Source organism: Scyliorhinus canicula, chromosome 2, assembly GCF_902713615.1.
Source record: "Scyliorhinus canicula chromosome 2, sScyCan1.1, whole genome shotgun sequence".
Classification (NCBI taxonomy): domain Eukaryota; kingdom Metazoa; phylum Chordata; class Chondrichthyes; order Carcharhiniformes; family Scyliorhinidae; genus Scyliorhinus; species Scyliorhinus canicula.
In genome coordinates, this window is record NC_052147.1 from 49,204,159 (window position 1) to 49,222,086 (window position 17,928).

The 17,928-nt window shown below is 50.7% G+C and overlaps 1 protein-coding gene across 2 annotated transcripts in view; it reads left to right on the forward strand.

The window, feature by feature from the left end:
• The window catches only part of aspg (asparaginase homolog (S. cerevisiae)), a 124,108-nt gene that overhangs the window by 94,849 nt on the left and 11,331 nt on the right, over positions 1–17,928 (forward strand). Inside the window, exons 14-15 of one of the 2 annotated variants that reach the window (XM_038777863.1) lie at positions 11,262–11,361; positions 11,579–11,644. In XM_038777863.1, the coding sequence (XP_038633791.1) occupies positions 11,262–11,361; positions 11,579–11,644 (166 nt within the window). The remainder of the gene's footprint in view (positions 1–11,261; positions 11,362–11,578; positions 11,645–17,928) is intronic. The other variant, XM_038777870.1, reaches the window with a different exon arrangement.

Below are 17,928 nucleotides of genomic sequence, written 5' to 3' on the forward strand. Positions count from 1 at the left end.
TTACCGCGGCCATCTTGCTGCGCATCCCACTGACCATTCACCTTGGCCCCTGGCTCTGCAGAGTGACACCGGCCATATGGGTGCTCCCATCCCCACACCTCACCCTTCCGCCACACTAGCCCCAATCTGGTCACCAATGGCTACTGTAGTCCCTATGGGGCGGTGGCCACGGAGCTTACCCACGGCAAGGGCAGTGCCAGCTGACGGTACCCCTGCCATCAGGGATGGGTGCCAGGGCCAGAGGTCCTACACTACAGGGTGGGGGCCCTGGGTTGGCAGTAACAGCAGGTCTGGTCCATGCGATGGAGGATGATGACAACACGCTCTGCAATGAGCTCAGGTGCCCCACATTGTATGGCAACGTCTGACTACTGCCCATGGTATTCCACCATCCACCTGGATGATCCCTGCATGTGAGCTGGCCTTTCCATTACACGGTAGCATTGAATCCCTGGGGTGGGGGTGGTGGGGGCCGACAATACCTCCCACAAATAATTCCACTCCATCCGATCAAATGCCTCCCCACCCCCCCCCCCCCCCCCGAGGGCATCATGATAACGTTTAAGAGCCTTCTAACATTGCCCGTGAGTTGCCTGCCCTTTACAAATCCTGACTACTTCCCCAATTAGTCCCGGGACACCTTTATCCTTGTGGCCAGTATCTTAGCCAGCAGTTTGGCGTCCACATTCAATAGGAAGATTGACCTGTATGACCCACATTGCTCAGTGTCCTTCTCCCGTTTCAGGATCAATGAGATCGAAGCCTGCGATATTGTTGGGGAAGGGCTCCCCTCTCTCGCCCTATTAAATGTCCTCACCAGCAGTGGGCCCAATATCTCCGAAAACCTCTTGTAGAATTCCACCGGGTAGCCGTTTGGCCCCGGGGCCTTGCCCGACTGCATGCCCTTCAGCCCCTCCATTATTTAATCAATCTCAATTGGGGCTCCCAGCCCTTCCACCAGATCCTCATCTACCCTCGGGAACCTCAACTGCCCCAAGAACTGCCTCATCCCCTCAACCCCAGCCGAGGGTTCCAACTTGTATAATTTACTGTCAAAGTCCTTAAACCCCTCATTTACCCCCAATGGGTCCAAGACCGCATTCCCACCTCTGTTCTTTATTCTCCCCATTTCCCTGGCCGCCTCCCTTTTCCTAAGCTGGTGCGCTATCATTCTGCTTGCCTTTTCCCTGTACTCATACACTGCTCCCCTTGCCTTCTTCAGTTGTTCTTAAGGGGCTGTTTAGCACAGGGCTAAATCACTGGCTTTGAAAGCAGACCAAACAGGCCAGCAGCACGGTTCAATTCCTGTAACAGCCTCCCCGAACAGGCGCCGGAATGTGGCGACTAGGGGCTTTTCACAGTAACTTCATTTGAAGCCTACTCGTGACAATAAGCGATTTTCAATTCAAGTTGTTCCACCGCCTTCTCTGTAGATAACAGCCCAAACTCCACCTGTAACCTCCGCAGCTCCATCAGTAGCCCCGCATCCGGGGCTTCCGAATATCTCCTATCCACCTGGACTATCTCCTCAACTAACCTATCCCTCTCTGCCCGTTCCACCTTTTCCCTATGGGCCCGTATCGAGATTAATTCCCCTCTGCCCACTGCCTTCAACGCTTCCCAGACAGTTGCTGCAGAGACCTCCCCGTATCATTTATTTCCAGATTGTTCTGGATGGACTTACTCACCCACCCACTGACCGCCTCATCTGCTAATAGCCCCACATCCAGACTCCATAACGGGCGCTGTCCTCTCTCCATACCAATCCAGAGATCAAGTGGGGCTTGATCCGACACCATGATTGCCGAGTACTCGGCATCCACCACCCCAGGCAGTAGAGCCCCTGCTTAGAATAAAAAAGTCGATCCGAGAATATACTTTGGACATTGTCCAAAGCTCCATGGGTCTACTCCCTCCATCTGCTCCATAAACCCCTTCAATTCCCTCGCCGCAGCTGGCAACCTCCCTATCCTAGATTTTGACCGGTCTAATCCTGGATCAATGACTGTTGAAGTCTTCCCATGATCACATTACGTAACTCTCAGTCTGGGATCTTACCTGACACCCGCCTCTTAAATTCCACATCATCCCAGTTTGGTGCATAGACGTTCACAAGTACCACCCACATCCCCTCCAGCTTCCCACTCAGCATTATGTATCTGCCCCCCCCCCCCCGTATCTGACACAATTCTCCCTGCCTCAAATGCCACCCGTTTGTTAATCAGGATTGCAACCCCCCCTGGTCTTAGAGTCCAGCCCTGAATGGAATACCTGCTCAACCCAACCCTTCCTCAATCTGGTCTGATCTATAAACTTTAGGTGTGTCTCTTGTAGCATTGCCACGTACGCCTTCAATCCCCTCAGATGCGCGAACACGCGAGCCCTTCTTGACTGGCCCCTTTAGTCCTGACATCCCAAGTAATCAGCCTAACCGAGGGGGGGGGGGCTTCCTGCCTCCCCCGCCGACTAGCCATTACCCTTCTTAGGCCAGCCTCCAGCTAGCGTCCCCCGCCGCCTCGAGGCTGTCCTTGGGCCTCCGCCGTTCCCGATCTCCCATTTGTCCCCTAGTAACAGTTTCTCCCCTTTCAGCAGAACAACCCCCCCCTTCCCCCCTAGTAACAGCACCAAAAATCCAACCCCCCAATATTAACCTCATCACCTGCTTGCGTCCCACTGTGCTTCCGTAAGCCAGCTGACCTAGTTGACCTGGTAGTTCCCGCCCATGGCACCAGACATCCTAACTCTCCACTGTTCTCCCTTCCCCCCCCCCCCCCCCCTCGCTTGGACATACATATTCAAAACATCACAGTCCCCAGTAAACAAACAGTAGAAAAAAGTAAATCCCACCACCTAACTCCCAATAGAACAAAGTTAACTTTAGAAACAGAAATAGCTCCTTGTTACACAGAGCATTACATATTTTTTAAAAAACACAGTTCTAACCAAACACAAAGAAAAGACAAAGAAGATCCATCCACCCTTCCCCCACCAGCACCAAATTAACTTACAAAACTGAGCAACAGCCCACAGAACACAGAACAATACAGCACAGAACAGGCCCTTCGGCCCTCGATGTTGTGCCAAGCAATGATCACCCTACTCAAACCCACGTATCCACCCTATACCCGTAACCCAACAACCCCCCCTTAACCTTACATTTTAGGACACTACGGGCAATTTAGCATGGCCAATCCACCTAACCCGCACATCTTTGGACTGTGGGAGGAAACCGGAGCACCCGGAGGAAACCCACGCACACACGGGGAGGACGTGCAGACTCCGCACAGACAGTGACCCAGCCGGGAATCGAACCTGGGACCCTGGAGCTGTGAAGCATTTATGCTAACCACCATGCTACCATGCTGCCCAAGAATCAATATATTTTTTTAAAAAAATTTCACATACAGTGCAAAAGCAAGAATAACTTTAACAAAATCGATACAGCATTACCCATTTCGAGACTTCAATGATCTCAGTCACTTGCTCGCCCTTCACTTTTAACAAAGTCCACCGCCTCCTCTGGCGTCTCAAAATAAAGTTGCTGCTCTTCATAGGTGACCCATAAAAAGCAGTCCAAACACCACCTTCTTCTTGAAAAGGATTTGGTTGAATCCCGCTCTTCTCTTGGCCAGATCCGCACCCAGGTCGTGGTAGATGCGCAGCATGCTGTTCTCCAACTTACAGCTCCGTGTCTGCCTGGCCCACTGTAAAATCTGTTCCTTATCCAGGAACTGGTGCATTCGCACCACCATCATCCTCGGCAGCTCTTTCACACGCGGCCTCCTCGCAAGCGTTCTGTGCGCTCTATCCACTTCCAAGGGTCGGGCAAACGCCCCATCACCCATTAGCTTCTCGAGCTTATTCTCCACACATGCCCTTGCATCCGTTCCCTCGCAGCCCTCAGGGAGGCCGACGATCCTCAAGTTCTGTCGACGGGACCTGTTCTCCAGGTCCTCCACCTTCTCCTGCAGCTTTTTATGCCGATCCCTCATCAGTTCCGCCTGTAACTCCAACGCAGTAAGGTGTTCCTCGTGCTCGACCACTTTCTCCTCAACCTTCTGGATCACCCGTCCTTGGGCTTCCAGCCCCTGCTCCACTCCGTTGCAGGACGCCTTGATCGGGTCTAGACTTTCCTCCTTTTGCTTGGCGAAACCCTCCTGAATAAATTTCACCAGCTGCTCCGTTGACCACTGGGCCGCTGAGCCAGTACCCTGCACCTCCACCTTGTTTTTCTGTGCTGTGGGTTTTACATGTGCCTTCTCTACTCGATTTCTCCTTCTTATCCGACCACTTCTGGTCCACGTCTCCGTATACTGGTGTGGGATTCCTCCTCACTGTCCCATCCACTCCCGAATTTCAAAAGAAAACTTGAAAAATGTCGGGGGAAAAGGTCCTAAAAGTCCGTGACGAGCGGGAGCTACCAAATGTGCGACCTCCTACTCCATGGCCGCCACCGGAAGTGGTCCAGGTGGTTCTGGCACATGGCTGCCTGCGAATCAGCAACCCTGCCAAATCCACCTTGGCAACTTCCCTTTTCTCCGGTCCGCCGATCACGTCTTGGGCCCTCTGCTATGCCATGGTTAGGGGCCGCAGGTCCGGCGGTACTCCTCCTGTCGTCTCTCTCTCCTGGGGATTGTGCGTGGCATTCTGGGGAGTGGGGGGGGACAAACAGAAAACGTCTGTGTTAGAAGTCCGACGACGCATGCAGCCTAGGGGGTGAGTAGCTGGTGGCCTCAGTGGCCAGGGCACCTGGCGATGGCAGCCTGTTTGGGTGCCGATATGTAGTGCAGTGCAGTTTGACCGCCGGGTTGCGGGGGGGGGGGGGGGGGGGGGGGAGAGGAGTCGGGTGGACGCGAGTTAGTGCCAGGGGCACATTGCTGCCTACTCGCCCTGGCCAGCCTGAGGAGGTTGTGCAGTTTTTTACGGCAGGTTTTGATGGTATTGCCCACTGCACTGAAGGCCTCTGCCACCTTTGCACAGGCACGCCGGCAGGTGGCATCCTCCTTCCCAGTTATCCGCATTTCCTCCTTTAATTTGTAGGGCCTGCAGTGGGTACTTTAACTTAGTTTGAGAAAGGTTTAGGATTAGCTGACTTAATAATAAAATTGACACATGTATGCCGTTGGACTTTCTTTTGCCAGAAATTTGCTGTCTCACTCCAGCCAGTTTCCCAACTTCAATCATTTGAGTGGATTGTCTCGCCTCCACCTGGCACTGAGGTGAAGAACTGCGGCAACTGGCCTCGGACCTGCTAAATCGTTGAAAGATATGCCCTCTGAAGTTTTCGTTGACAAAATATGTTTTAAGTTTGATCCCATGACTTGCAGATCCGCGGGTGATTGCATCGGCTTAAAAATTAAGCAGTGTTGATGGCAGAGTTTTACAATGATGCAGTGATGTGGCAATGCACAATGCAAATACTTATTTGCTTGACCCATTTGTTCCATTTTTGCATGGATACCTGCCCATAAATAACACATGTATTTTGTGCCACTGGTCTGCGCCTGCAAGAAATCGAGGGAAATTGTAAGAGGTGGAGGGGGTGGGGCTGCAAAGAGCAACTTTGCCTGTTGAACCAAGTGACAAGAAATCGTGAGTCAAAAAACTCATCGACTAACTTGAGTCCTAAGATGAGATCGGTACATTCAGAATGAAGTCTTAATTTTGTAATGAACCTATCCCTCCCTGCCTTGTCTTCTCACACTTTGTCGTTAACCCTTCTTAGTCCAGTCTGCTGTCATGCATAATTTTTGCTTTGAACATGTCAATTCATGCATAAAACTAGAATGAGGCTCCAGGTGTGTACTTGTGAAACCTTTATTGACATTTGACTGTGAATTGCAGAAACCTTCAAATAGGAATCCCGGGCTGTATTCCATTGGGATATTCTAAAATAATATTTCACCGACATCTCTGCTGGTTCTTTTTGAAAAATGTTAATCTGTAACTTAAGCTTGTGTCTGCTTCTGCTCTGCTTGTGTCAGCATCACAGACTAATAAGCATATTCCTTTTTTTATAAAAAGTATTTCACAACAACGTGTATCAAAACAGGTTCCAGCAAATAAACATCTCGGAAAACCATACTTCCCAGCAATCAACTATACATTCTGTACAGAATTTCATGTTTTTCACCCATTTCCCCCCCCACTGCAAGGAACAGCTGCTCAAGCACGGTCACAATCATCCCTCACCCTTTCTCAAACCCCCCTGCAGAGCCCCTTAACTTATACTTTCTCCTCTCCAACCGCAGGAAGTCGTACAGGTCACCCAACCAAGCCACTAGCCCAGGTGGCATTGCCGATCGCCATTCCATCAAAATTCATCACCGTGCAATCAGAAAGGCGAAGGTCGCGACATCGGCCTTCCTCCTCTCCATGAGCTCCGGCTTCTCTGAAACACCAAATATCGCCACCAAAGGGTCCAGGTCAACCTCCTCCTCTGCTATCCTTGCTAAGACCACGAACACTCCCGCCCAGAATCTTCCCAATTTTTCGCAACCCCAAAACATGCATGTGATTCACTGGCCCCCTCCCACACCTCTCACACTCACCTGCTACCCCCTGAAAGAACCCACTCATTCTTGCCTGAGTCATATGCACCCTGTGCACACCTTAAACTGTATCAGGCTAACCCTTGCACAAGAGGAGGTCCCGCTTACCCTACGCAGTGCCTTACTCCATACCCAACTGGCCTCCCCTCCCAAATCCGCTTCTCATTTCTCCTTGATCTTCACCACTTGCTCGCCTCCTTGCTCCCCCAGCCACTTGTATAGATCCCCAATTCTTCCCTCCTCTTCCACATCCGGAAGCAGCAGTAGCTCCAGCAGGGTGTATCCCGGCAACCTAGGGAACCCCTTCCAGACCTTTCGCACAAAGTCCCTAACCTGCAGATACCTGAACTCACTCCCCCTCGCCAGCTCGACCCTCTCCCTTAGTTCCTCCAGACTGGTGAACCCTTCCTCCAAATACAGATCCCTCACCTTGACCAGCCCCACTTCTCTCCACCTCCTGTATACACCATCCATCCTCCCCGGCTCAAACCCATGATTCTCGCACAGCACCGTTAGCACCGACATCCCTTCCACCCTAAAATTTTCAACTGATTCCATATCTTCACCGTGGACTGCACCACCGGGCTCCCTGAATACCTACTCTGAGCCATGGCAACGCTGCCGTCACCATAGCCCTCAAACTAGACCCCTCACAAAATTCCTCCTCCATCCTAACTCACTCTACCCCTTTTCCTTCCCACCACCGCCGCACCTTGTCCACATTTGCTGCTCATAATAACAAAGCAAGTTTTGCAACGCTAACCCCCTCCGCTACCTCTGCCTATGTAGCAGGGTCCTCCCGACCCTCAGCACCTTCCCCGCTCACACAAAGTTCTAAACGATCGTGTCCACTTTCTGAAAAAAAAAGCCTTTGGTATAAAGATCGGGAGAGCCTGAAAAGTAAACAAGAACCTCGGCCAAATATTCATTTTCACCACTTGGACCCTGCCCGCCAACGTTAAGTGCATTGTATCCCACCTCGTAACATCCTCCCTGGTCTCCTCCAGCAGCCACTTGTGTTAAGTTCTACTTGTGGAGCTCCGTCCATTTCCTTGCTACCTGAATCTCCAAAAACCTAAACCTATGCCTTGCTACCGAAAGTGGCACACCCCCTAGGTGGTCCTCTGTCCCAGCTCATTCACCAGGAAAACCTCGCTTTTCCCTACATTCAGTTTGTACCCCGAGAACCCTCCAAACCTCCCCAGCTGGACCATAATCCTTCCCATACTTTCCAAAGGATCCGAAACATACAGCAAGAGGTCATCGGCATAAAGTGACACCTGATGCTCCCTCTTCCCCTCATAATCCCCTGCCACTCCGCCGACCCCCTAAGAGCACTGCCAATGGCTCTATGACCAGTGCAAACTGCAACGGCGACAGCGGGCACCCCTGCCTCGTACCCCTGTGTACGTCAAAGCTTTGTGAGCTCAAATCATTTGTCCTCACACTCGCCCTTGATGCCACATACAACAATTGCTCCCATTCCACAAATCCCGGCCCAAACCTTGCCAAAACATTGAACAAGTATCTAACATCTTTATTCCACCAACATTTCTATGTTTATCCCCTGCTGATACGGTAGCAATCATAAACACGGTGACATTTTTTACGACATAGTAGGACATGATTCCTCAGAGAAAACGATAAGTGAGTTACAATAACAATACCAAAATTGATTCATTCAAATTTGTTCACTATGGAAAAACAGGCCGTGCAGCATTTCCTAATATGGTGCGAACTGGAACTACCTCATCCCCAAAAAGGAAAGACAGGAGCTGGATGCAATTGCTTCAGCCTCCTCGCAACTGTAGGTTGCAGCAGCAGATCTGGCTGATGCACAAAAAAGAACCAAAAGAATGAGCATGGTTACCGGGACAGATAAATTCAGAAAACCCAAATCAATGTGGGTCAGAATTGATTTTGCATCTAACACAAAAAGCAAAACTTCAGAAGATACTAGAAATCTTGAAAAAGGAGCCAAATGTCTTTAAATAAGCAGCTTTTTAATATATCATTATTCTTCGTAGATTGCGCAGTTTGTGTTCCTTATTAATAGGTTTCAGGAATTGTCTTCCTAATCTAGTTGGCCTCATGTACCTACTTTGCACCTTGTTTGCATAAAAGTTCCTACATTGCCTGGGACGCAGGTCACAGGGACACCGAGTGAGTCAAATTAGAATTGTGTTTCCTGTGCTTTTTTAAAGCAGTTTCAAAGATGATTTTTAATTTGTTGTTTCCTAATATAAATGATAATATTGGTAATTCCACGAGCGGGTAAAAATCATCCAAGCTCTGACGTCATGCCACTGAATGTATGTTTACCAACCTGGGTTAAGGGGAATGTGGGAGGCCGAAGGTAGTGGTAACATCATTGGATTAGAAATCCAGAGGCCCAGCCTAATGATCTAAGGCCACTTGTTCAAATCTCACCACGGCAGCTGGTGGAATTTCAATTCAGTTAATAATCTTGAGTTGAAACACTATTCTCCATAATGGTGACTACAGGTGGAATTTTCCATTCCAGAGACTGGTGCAGTTGTAGGTGAGGTGAGGGTAGATTGCTACACGCCACTTCTATCCGGATGTGAAAGGGACTGTTCTGAGCTCTCGCAGGTGTGGTAGGTAATTAGGAGAGGGAACGTCATTCTGGCGAGTTGCATTTTTAATCCGTATTCGTGTCATGTTAAAGCATACAGACAGGGTTCCTGTCATGGGTCAGTGGGAAATTGGGCCCGCCATGAAAGTGGTGAAGGTATAATTCTGGCATGCTTTCCCGCCACAAACCTGCCACTGGCGGGACTGGAAAATTCCACCCTATGAAACCATTGTGGATTGTCGTTCAAACTCATTTGGTTCACTAATGTCCTTTAGGGACGGAAATCTGCTGTCCGTATCTGATCTGGTCTACATGTGACACCAGACCCACAACAATGTGATTGACTCTTAACTGCCCTCTGAAATGGTGTGGCGAGCCAAAACTGTTCAAGGCAATGAGTGATGGGCAGAAAATGGTAGTCTTGCCAGCAATTAAAAATCAGCGTTATAATTTCAGTAAAAATTAGTCCTACTCGTGACTTGAGCCATATTTCCACTTTGTGCAGTTTTCCTGTATCCCATCCTTTGTACCTGTGCTCCATTGGTGCTATAATCCCTTTCGTTACAGTGACAATGTTTTGTTACAGTGACAATGTATATGTCAGACCAGAGATTTCAGAGGATTTATCAGTTTGGCATCAACAGTTTGGCACCACCTGAGAACTGATCATCTTAATGGAGCACATCATCCGCTCTTTAACTTCTTATTGTACCCATGTCAACGTTACCACCAAGAAAGCACAACAGCGCCTATACTTCCTCAGGAAACTAAGGAAATTCAGCATGTCCACACTGACTCTTACAACTTTTGCAGATGCACCATAGAAAACATCCTATCCAGCTGCATCACAGCCTGGTATGGCAACTGCTCGGCCCAAGACCGCAAGAAACTTCAGAGAGTTTTGAACACAGCCTAGTCCATCACATAAACCTACCTCCCATCCATTGACTCCATCTACACCTCCCGCTGCCTGTGGAAAGCGGGCAGCATAATCAAAGACCCCTCCCACCCGGCTTACTCACTCTTCCAACTTTTTCCATCTGCACGAGATAAAGAAGTCTGAGAACACACACAAACAGATCCAAAAACAGCTTCTTCCCTGCTGCTACTAAAGTCCTAAACGACCCACTTATGGACTGACCTGATTAATACTACACTCCTGTGTAGTGGGCTAAACAGCTGTCTTGTAAAGCAGAACAAGGTCAGCAGCGCGGGTTCAATTCCCGTACCAGCCTCTCCGAACAGGCGCCGGAATGTGGAGACTAGGGGCTTTACACAGTAACTTCATTTGAAGCCTACTCGTGACAATAAGCGATTTTCATTTCATTTTTCACCGATGCCGGTGTCTATGTATTTACATTGTGGACCTTGTTTTGCCCCTTTATGTATTTTCTTTTTATTTCGTTTTCATGTACTAAATGATCTGTTTGAACTGCTCGCAGTAAAATACTTTTCACTGTACCTCGGTACATGTGACAATAAAGAAACCCAAATCTTCCTTTGGGTAGAGTGACTGACCAGTGGAAAGGTTTCCCCCAGATTCCGATTCCTTCTGTTTTGTTAGGGTTCCTTGATGCCAAATTCGGTCACATGATACTCCTATGCCAATAAAAGTTACTCTCACTTGACCTGACTTCAGCTGTTGTCCATGTTTGGACCAGAGTGTGGTTGGATGAGAAGTAGAGATTGAGTCACTGAAGGCTGTTGCCAGGGAACTGTGGAGGCAGACCACTTGTCCCTCCTTTTAGCAGGGAAAACATGCATGATAGCAGAACAATCTCGAGCCTGAATGAATGTTGATATGAAGGAGGAGGGATTCTTTTGTGGTAAAATGGCAGTGTTTCTGTTTTTTAAATGCCCAGGATCAATAATTCTTTAGAAAAATAAAGTTATTCTGGTCCGCCCAGTTGTTATAATAAACCTTGAATGTGGATCAGTGCTTAAAGCTGAATAGGTTATGAGTTGACAGATGATGACACTAGTTGTTTTACAGAATATTTAAAGATAGGTTGTTGCTTTTAAAACAAATTTAACCCAACATTTTTTTCTATTTTTGCTACTTTTGTCATTCTATTTGTGTGAGAAGAACATAAAATATTGTTTGTTGTACACAGCCTGGCTGCAAATGGTGATGTGGACGGACTGAATGCTTGGCACCTTGCAGGGCTGGACTTGGACCAATGCAGCTACGATGGACAAAGTCCTCTGGAATTTGTAAGCAAACATTTAGAATTGTATTTGAGAGAAACTCAGAAAAGTTAAAAATCCTACAGGTTACATTCCTCCCAAATGAGACGCACATGGTACTTTGACATTCTTCGCTGAAATACTCATTAGCTGGTTTTTAAAATAACTTTTGACACTTGATATGAATCACATCTTTCTGTTGGGTGAAGTTAAGATGTATGAATGTTTCTGCCTTTGCCTCCAGGCTTTGGCTGATGGCAATGAAGAGGTGGTTGCATTCCTTCAATCAGCACTCAAGCAAAACAGGCTGGTAAGAGTTGCATGAATTCACTGATCGTGCAGTATACCCACAGAAATTCTATAATAAACTGAAATCCTGAATCACTCATTTTGGATAATTGTCCCCTTTCGATTCCAGCTATAAAACAATAAATATGTTGTTCTTCACTTTGCTCGATAGTGTGTTCCCAGCATGGGCTAAATTTTCAACTCTCCTTGAACTGGAAATGGAGGCAGAGTAGGAGGGGGCCTACAAAGACTGGTACAAGTGTGTCAACACCTGGATATTAGGACACTACCTGGCACTGGCCATTTTCAGGATCATTGGTTTGGGCCTGGAAAGCCACTTACTGCCCCTCCGCCCAGGATTGGGGCAGGGAAACAATTAGGCTCATCAAGAACCTTGTTAAAGGTAAGTTTAGTAGATCACCTGCTATTTTCCACTCCAGTGTCTCAACACAGCGGGGGTGGAACGCAAATCAACGGGTCTATAGGCCCTCCGTACCTGCCTGGCTGGGGGTACGGCCAGTGACCACCCTGTAGAGCAGCACCACAGTCCCCAACCACACCCAGTGTGTGGCCTGGCTGCTTTTTCTGTTTCACTGCTTTTAATTAAAGTTTCTAAAAAGTGGCATAGAAGGCAGCCTCATGTTGAGGTGCCCATTTAGCCATTTATCTTTTAATGGAGCAGGGTGCCTCCCTGAAGCTGGAAGGCCATGATTTTCTTTCTCATTTTTCACTGCCCACCCACAGGAAACATCTCCATGCCATTTAAGGATTCACCCACATGAATTATCTTTTTTCTCTGGAGGTGGTTTTATGACATGAAAACAAAGCCGTCCTTATTTCCCACCTAATTTAACCCCATATACCTATAACTGATCCAACAGGCGTCTGAATTATACCTGTGAACCATATAATGCGTATTTCAGATTGCAGGTATGTGTACCTTGGACGGGATTCTCCGAGCCGGCGCACGGCTGGAGAATAGGCGTTTGCGTCGAAACGGCCCGCGACGCCGTTCCGATGCCATTTTGCGAATCTCCGCTCCCCTGAAAATCTCCCGGTCGCGGCGGGTGCCACACGGCCCGGAGAATTGCGGGAGGTGGCCCAATGAGCAATTCTCCAGACCCCCAGCGATGCTACGCTCCGGATGGGCCTGAGTCCTGACGGCGTGGTCAGAAGCCACGATGGCTTGGTCCTAGCCAGATATAAAAAATCGTCAGCCAGACGTGTTGGCTGACGAGGTGTCCGGAGGAGGTAACGGTCAGCATGGGAGGACCTCGGGCTGGCGAAAAGGGTATGGCCGTGGCTGCTATGGGGGGGGGGAAAGACTTTCGTGGCGGCAGGGAATCACCCGCCACGACAGGGTGGTGCCAATGGCATGGATGCTGATGGGCACCCACAACAGGCGCTGGCTGAGCGCAGGCCTCCGGTCCGTCCGGATGGGTGCCGGACCCCTCACGGGGCACCCCACCCAGCCAGCGGGTAGATCCAGGGCCATACCCACAGTGGCCCCCAGTGAGAGCAGTGCCATTAAACAGTGGCCCTGGCAGGAGGGACGGGCGACAGTCATGGCACCGAGAGGGTGGGGGCATGCGTGGCTGGGACGCTGCCCTGCATGCAGCCCTGTGGGAGCAGGAGCAGGGTCATCACAGAGAGGAGGCAGAGGCTGCAGCAGAGGAGCATGCCGCAGTGTGGCAGGTGCCAGTCACTCAGGCTGGAGGGCCACCTGCCCGATAGGCGGAGGAGGAAGAGGACCAAGACCAGGGGAAGCCACAGGACGAGGATGTGGGGGGGGGGGGGGGGGGGGGGGGGGTGGATGGAGCTACCCAATGAGGCCTCATGCATACCGGCGCCGCATATCCTTCCAGGAACTCCCAGACCAGCATGCAAGAGGAGACTCCGGATGAGCAGGGAAACCGTCGCCTATATCTGCCACATGATGGCACCATTCTTGATTACCACAACACCAATGAGACTCCCCTCCCCCATCACCGACCAACCTTAGCTCCCATACCACCGCATCACTTGCATGCACACCACGCCTCCATTATACATCCACCTGCGGCACAACGAGCTGGGCTCACACGGTTGCTAGTGATAGCGGGTCTGGTCCATGGCATGGAGGGTGATGACAGCCCGCTCTGCGATGAGCTCTGAGCTCCACATTGTTAGGCAATGTGTGACTCATGGCCACAGTAACACCTTCCACCTGGGTGGTCCCTGTATCTGGGCTGGGCATTGCATCACATGGCCCTGTCGCTCTGCTGGGGGCGGGGTGGCATGGACATCCCTGGGGCGGGGGCACTTCACACCCACCAGGACTCAACATTTCATCACCCCCTCACAGTGGCGGTCCGTTCCCGCCCCACCCCCGCACACATCGGACATGACACAGAGGCAGCTTTCATAGATGTTACAGTGTGTTTAATTACAAACGTAATATACTTGTGCTCTAGCCCCTACATCTTAGCTTTGCCCTGCACCCGTGCCAACTTACTAGGTGTCTAACCTTCGGGCCTGACGGGCTCTATGACTACATCTAGGTGTTTTCCCCAGATGGTACGGCAGAAGTGGAGGTGGACTGCTGAGATTCCTGCCCTGTGACTAGCGTCCCCTTTGGCGCTCGTTTCCTGAGGCGGCCCGGCCTGGAGGGGCCAGGCTACACTTCGGGCGTCCCGGATGGGGTGCTGCCACCCTGTTCTGCCCGCTGCCCACCAGATGCACCAGGGACAGTAGGGGGGGGGGGAGTCCAAGGTGCCACAGTGTTCCGGGACCTCCCCTGCACGGGTCACTGGCATGGGCCTCGGCACGTCCTCCTATCTCGAGGTGCCCGATGGCCCCCGGGCTTCTCCATGAGACGGGAGTGCGAGCGGATCCAACACCTGAGGCACCCCCGGCACCTGGCGCTGCCAGTCCTGGAGGCCCACTCTGGTATCGGCCATGGAGCTCAGGGAGTTGGCCATCCCTGTCTGGGTCTGTGCGACAGCGGCCAGCACCTGGGCAATGGCACCGATGCTCTCAGCGATGGCCTGCTGAGCCTGGGCCACAATGAACTGCAATCTGCAGCTGGCTCTGGCTCAAGGTTGCCTGTGAGAGGGCAGCCCTGTCCTGAGCCACGGAAGCCGCGGGCACAGAAAGCCCCTGACCTTGCATAACCTGGCCCATGTCCGACACCGTCGCTCCACCGCCAATGCCACCCGTGCAGTTTCAGCCTGGGTGGCAAGGTAGATCGGCTCCATTCCCTGCTCCTGCATACGGATGCACTCCTCCACCTGCATCTGCAGGTGCTGGAAACTGTCTGTCACCCCCTTCTCTCGTCCCTGGGCCTCTGACTGCAACGGGTCTATGGGTGGGTGTGGAAATCCAAGGAACCCAGAACCCGTCTGGGCGGCAGCTGGTTGCTAGGGCCGGGCTGCCCTCCGATCGTCCGGCCCGTCGGCTGCTCCTACCTCCACCTGCTGTACCGCAGCGGCTGTGTGGTGCTCACCAGTCCCCGCCCTCTGTGTGCCCCCCTCCTCTGTGTGTCCCTCTCCTCTGTGTGCCCCCCTCCTCTGTGTGCCCCCCTCCTCTGTGTGCCCCCCTCCTCTGTGTGCCCCCCTCCTCTGTGTGCCCCCCTCCTCTGTGTGCCCCCCTCCTCTGTGTGCCCCCCTCCTCTGTGTGCCCCCCTCCTCTGTGTGCCCCGCCCTCCTCTGTGTGCCCCCTCCTCTGTGTGTCCCCGCCCTCCTGTGTGTCCCCGCCCTCCTCTGTGTGTCCCCCCTCCTCTGTGTCCCCCCTCCTCTGTGTGTCCCCCTCCTCTGTGTGTCCCCCTCCTCTGTGTGTCCCCCTCCTCTGTGTGTCCCCCTCCTCTGTGTGTCCCCCTCCTCTGTGTCCCCGCCCTCCTCTGTGTGCCCCCGCCCTCCTCTGTGTGTCCCCGCCCTCCTCTGTGTGTCCCCGCCCTCCTCTGTGTGTCCCCCTCCTCTGTGTGTCTCCCTCCTCTGTGTGTCCCCCTCCTCTGTGTGTCTCCCTCCTCTGCATGTCCCCCTCCTCTGTGTGTCCGTCTTGTGCGTTTCTGTGTCGGGGTAGGGCTGTCCTGGCTACCAGCCCAATGGTGCTGGAGGCCTCGCTCACCTCCCTCCACAAACGCCAAACGGTGGTCCCTGGGGTCCTGCGGCCAGGCCCGGTGTACAGAGCCCCCCTCCTCTGTTCCACAGCGTCTAGGAGCGTTTCCAAATCGCCATCACGGAACCTGGGCACGGCACGGCGGGCGGTTATCTTCCCTCGGATTGCTGTGTGTGGTGGGACGCATTTCTTCAAGGCATCGCGTCAATGACGCAGCCCGCCTATCGGACGCCGATCGCAGGCCACTCCCCTGTGCTTCTCGTTGCGCCCGTGCTTGCCCCTTTTGGGCCATTGAATCGGTGGACTCTGGGGCCTGTTGACGCCGTCATAAAACGCTCTGGTATTTACAACGGCGTCAACACCTAGCCCCATTATCGGAGAATCCCACCCCTTATTTCTCCCGGAATAAGGCCCTAACCCATGGCTACATCTTTGGGAGGATATGGGTAGATCACTGATGAGATCTACGAAAGTGTCTGCAGATGACTTTCAACAGCTTGTTACTGAGTGCCATTTGGGAGAATCTTAAAACAACAGGACTTAAAACTATGAAAAATAGAACATGTGCAAGTGTTGTGGGAGAGATGCCAAAATAATTCTCCAAATATCAGATCTAATGAATATATATTTTAAATATTGTCCTTTCCTTTCTGTTTCTCTTCATTGCTTTGTTCAAGCCTTTTGGCAGTTTTGTTTCCCTTATTTATTTACTATTGTGCTTCATTATCCTTCACGTTCTCCTTTTTACTGTGATCTGGAACATACCTTTACCAACTTGCTTCTCTGTATCATCTTATTTTGCTGTTTAAAGTTTAATCCAGTAATGCACTTGTTAATTTGAAGTGTATTCACTGGGCTGGATTCTTCGGCCACGCCCGCCGCAAGATCGCCAAGGACGGGCGTGGGATCGGCAAGGGCAATGGGAAGGTCCGTTGACCTCGGGCAGGAATTTCCGGTCGCCAAGCAGGCGCGGCCGGAGATTTCCGCCCCTGTGTTGGCAGTCATCAAAATTCCTCTCTGGTTGAAATAATGAAAATCCATCATTTCTAAACTCCCGCTGCAAAAGGAAATAACTAAATCCATAGCAGGAGGTATGCAAGATATTAGACGTCGGATTTTGGGGCTGCAGTAGGTTTTAATACACCTCTCATTGAAACGGCCGAGAAATCAGTCCATTAAACCATTACGATCTTTTCACAAGTTTTAATGGTCTGTAGAAAACTCTAAATTCATTGCATAACTTCACAGAACTAGTTTGGTTTTGGAAAGCTTTCCCTTAAGCCTGCAATAAACCTGTGCTAGCAGATGTAATGAGTACTTGACGCTAGTGCACTAAATCATCAGAGAACATGGAACTCTGCACCAGGTTAAGATCAGACAAAAACATTTTGCCTCTAGAAATCCAACCTTTATGAAAACCAGTTATTTTTTTTTTCTTTAAATTTAGAGTACCCAATTTTTTCCAATTAAGGGGCAATTTAGTGTGGCCAGTCCACCTAACCTGCACATCTTTTCGGTTGCGCAGGTGAAACCCACACAAACACTGGGAGAGTGAACAATCTCCACACGGACAGTGACCCAGAGCCGGGATCGAAACTGGGACCTCAGCGCCGTGAGGCAGCAGGGCTAACCCACTGCGCCACTGTGCTGCCCCTGAAAACCAGTTATAAGAGAAATATACTGGGTGCGATCTTCCAGCCTCATTACACTCACGCTCAAGCGTAACAAGGCCGATGATAGTGACAGAGGCCAAAATCGAGGTCCGCGCCAGGCCCCTGTTATGGGCCAGGGTTTAGAGAACCCCAAAGTGTATCTTGGAGTTCACCTGACCCACAGCGTTTAATAGATTGTGGTATGGAGAGCACACGGCCCACTCTATAGGTGTGGTACAGCAGAAATGGAAAAGTATTTTTTTTTAAAGCAAAACAATGTTTATCCTATGAACTCAAGTTAACCTTTTTGAAACATATGTGAACATCTTAGCAACCATCAATTCAAATACAACCCCAAAAGAATACAACACTAAGTAACCCTTAATAAATTCCCAAACAACATCCAGACAAACAAAACACCTTTTAACAGAAGCACATTAAGTTTACATTCACTACTGCGAACATTTATAATTCTTTTTATGGCAGAGAGATCAACAATACACCTGCTCTGTCTGGCTTCAGCTCCAACACTGAAAATGAAACTAAAACACACCCTGCA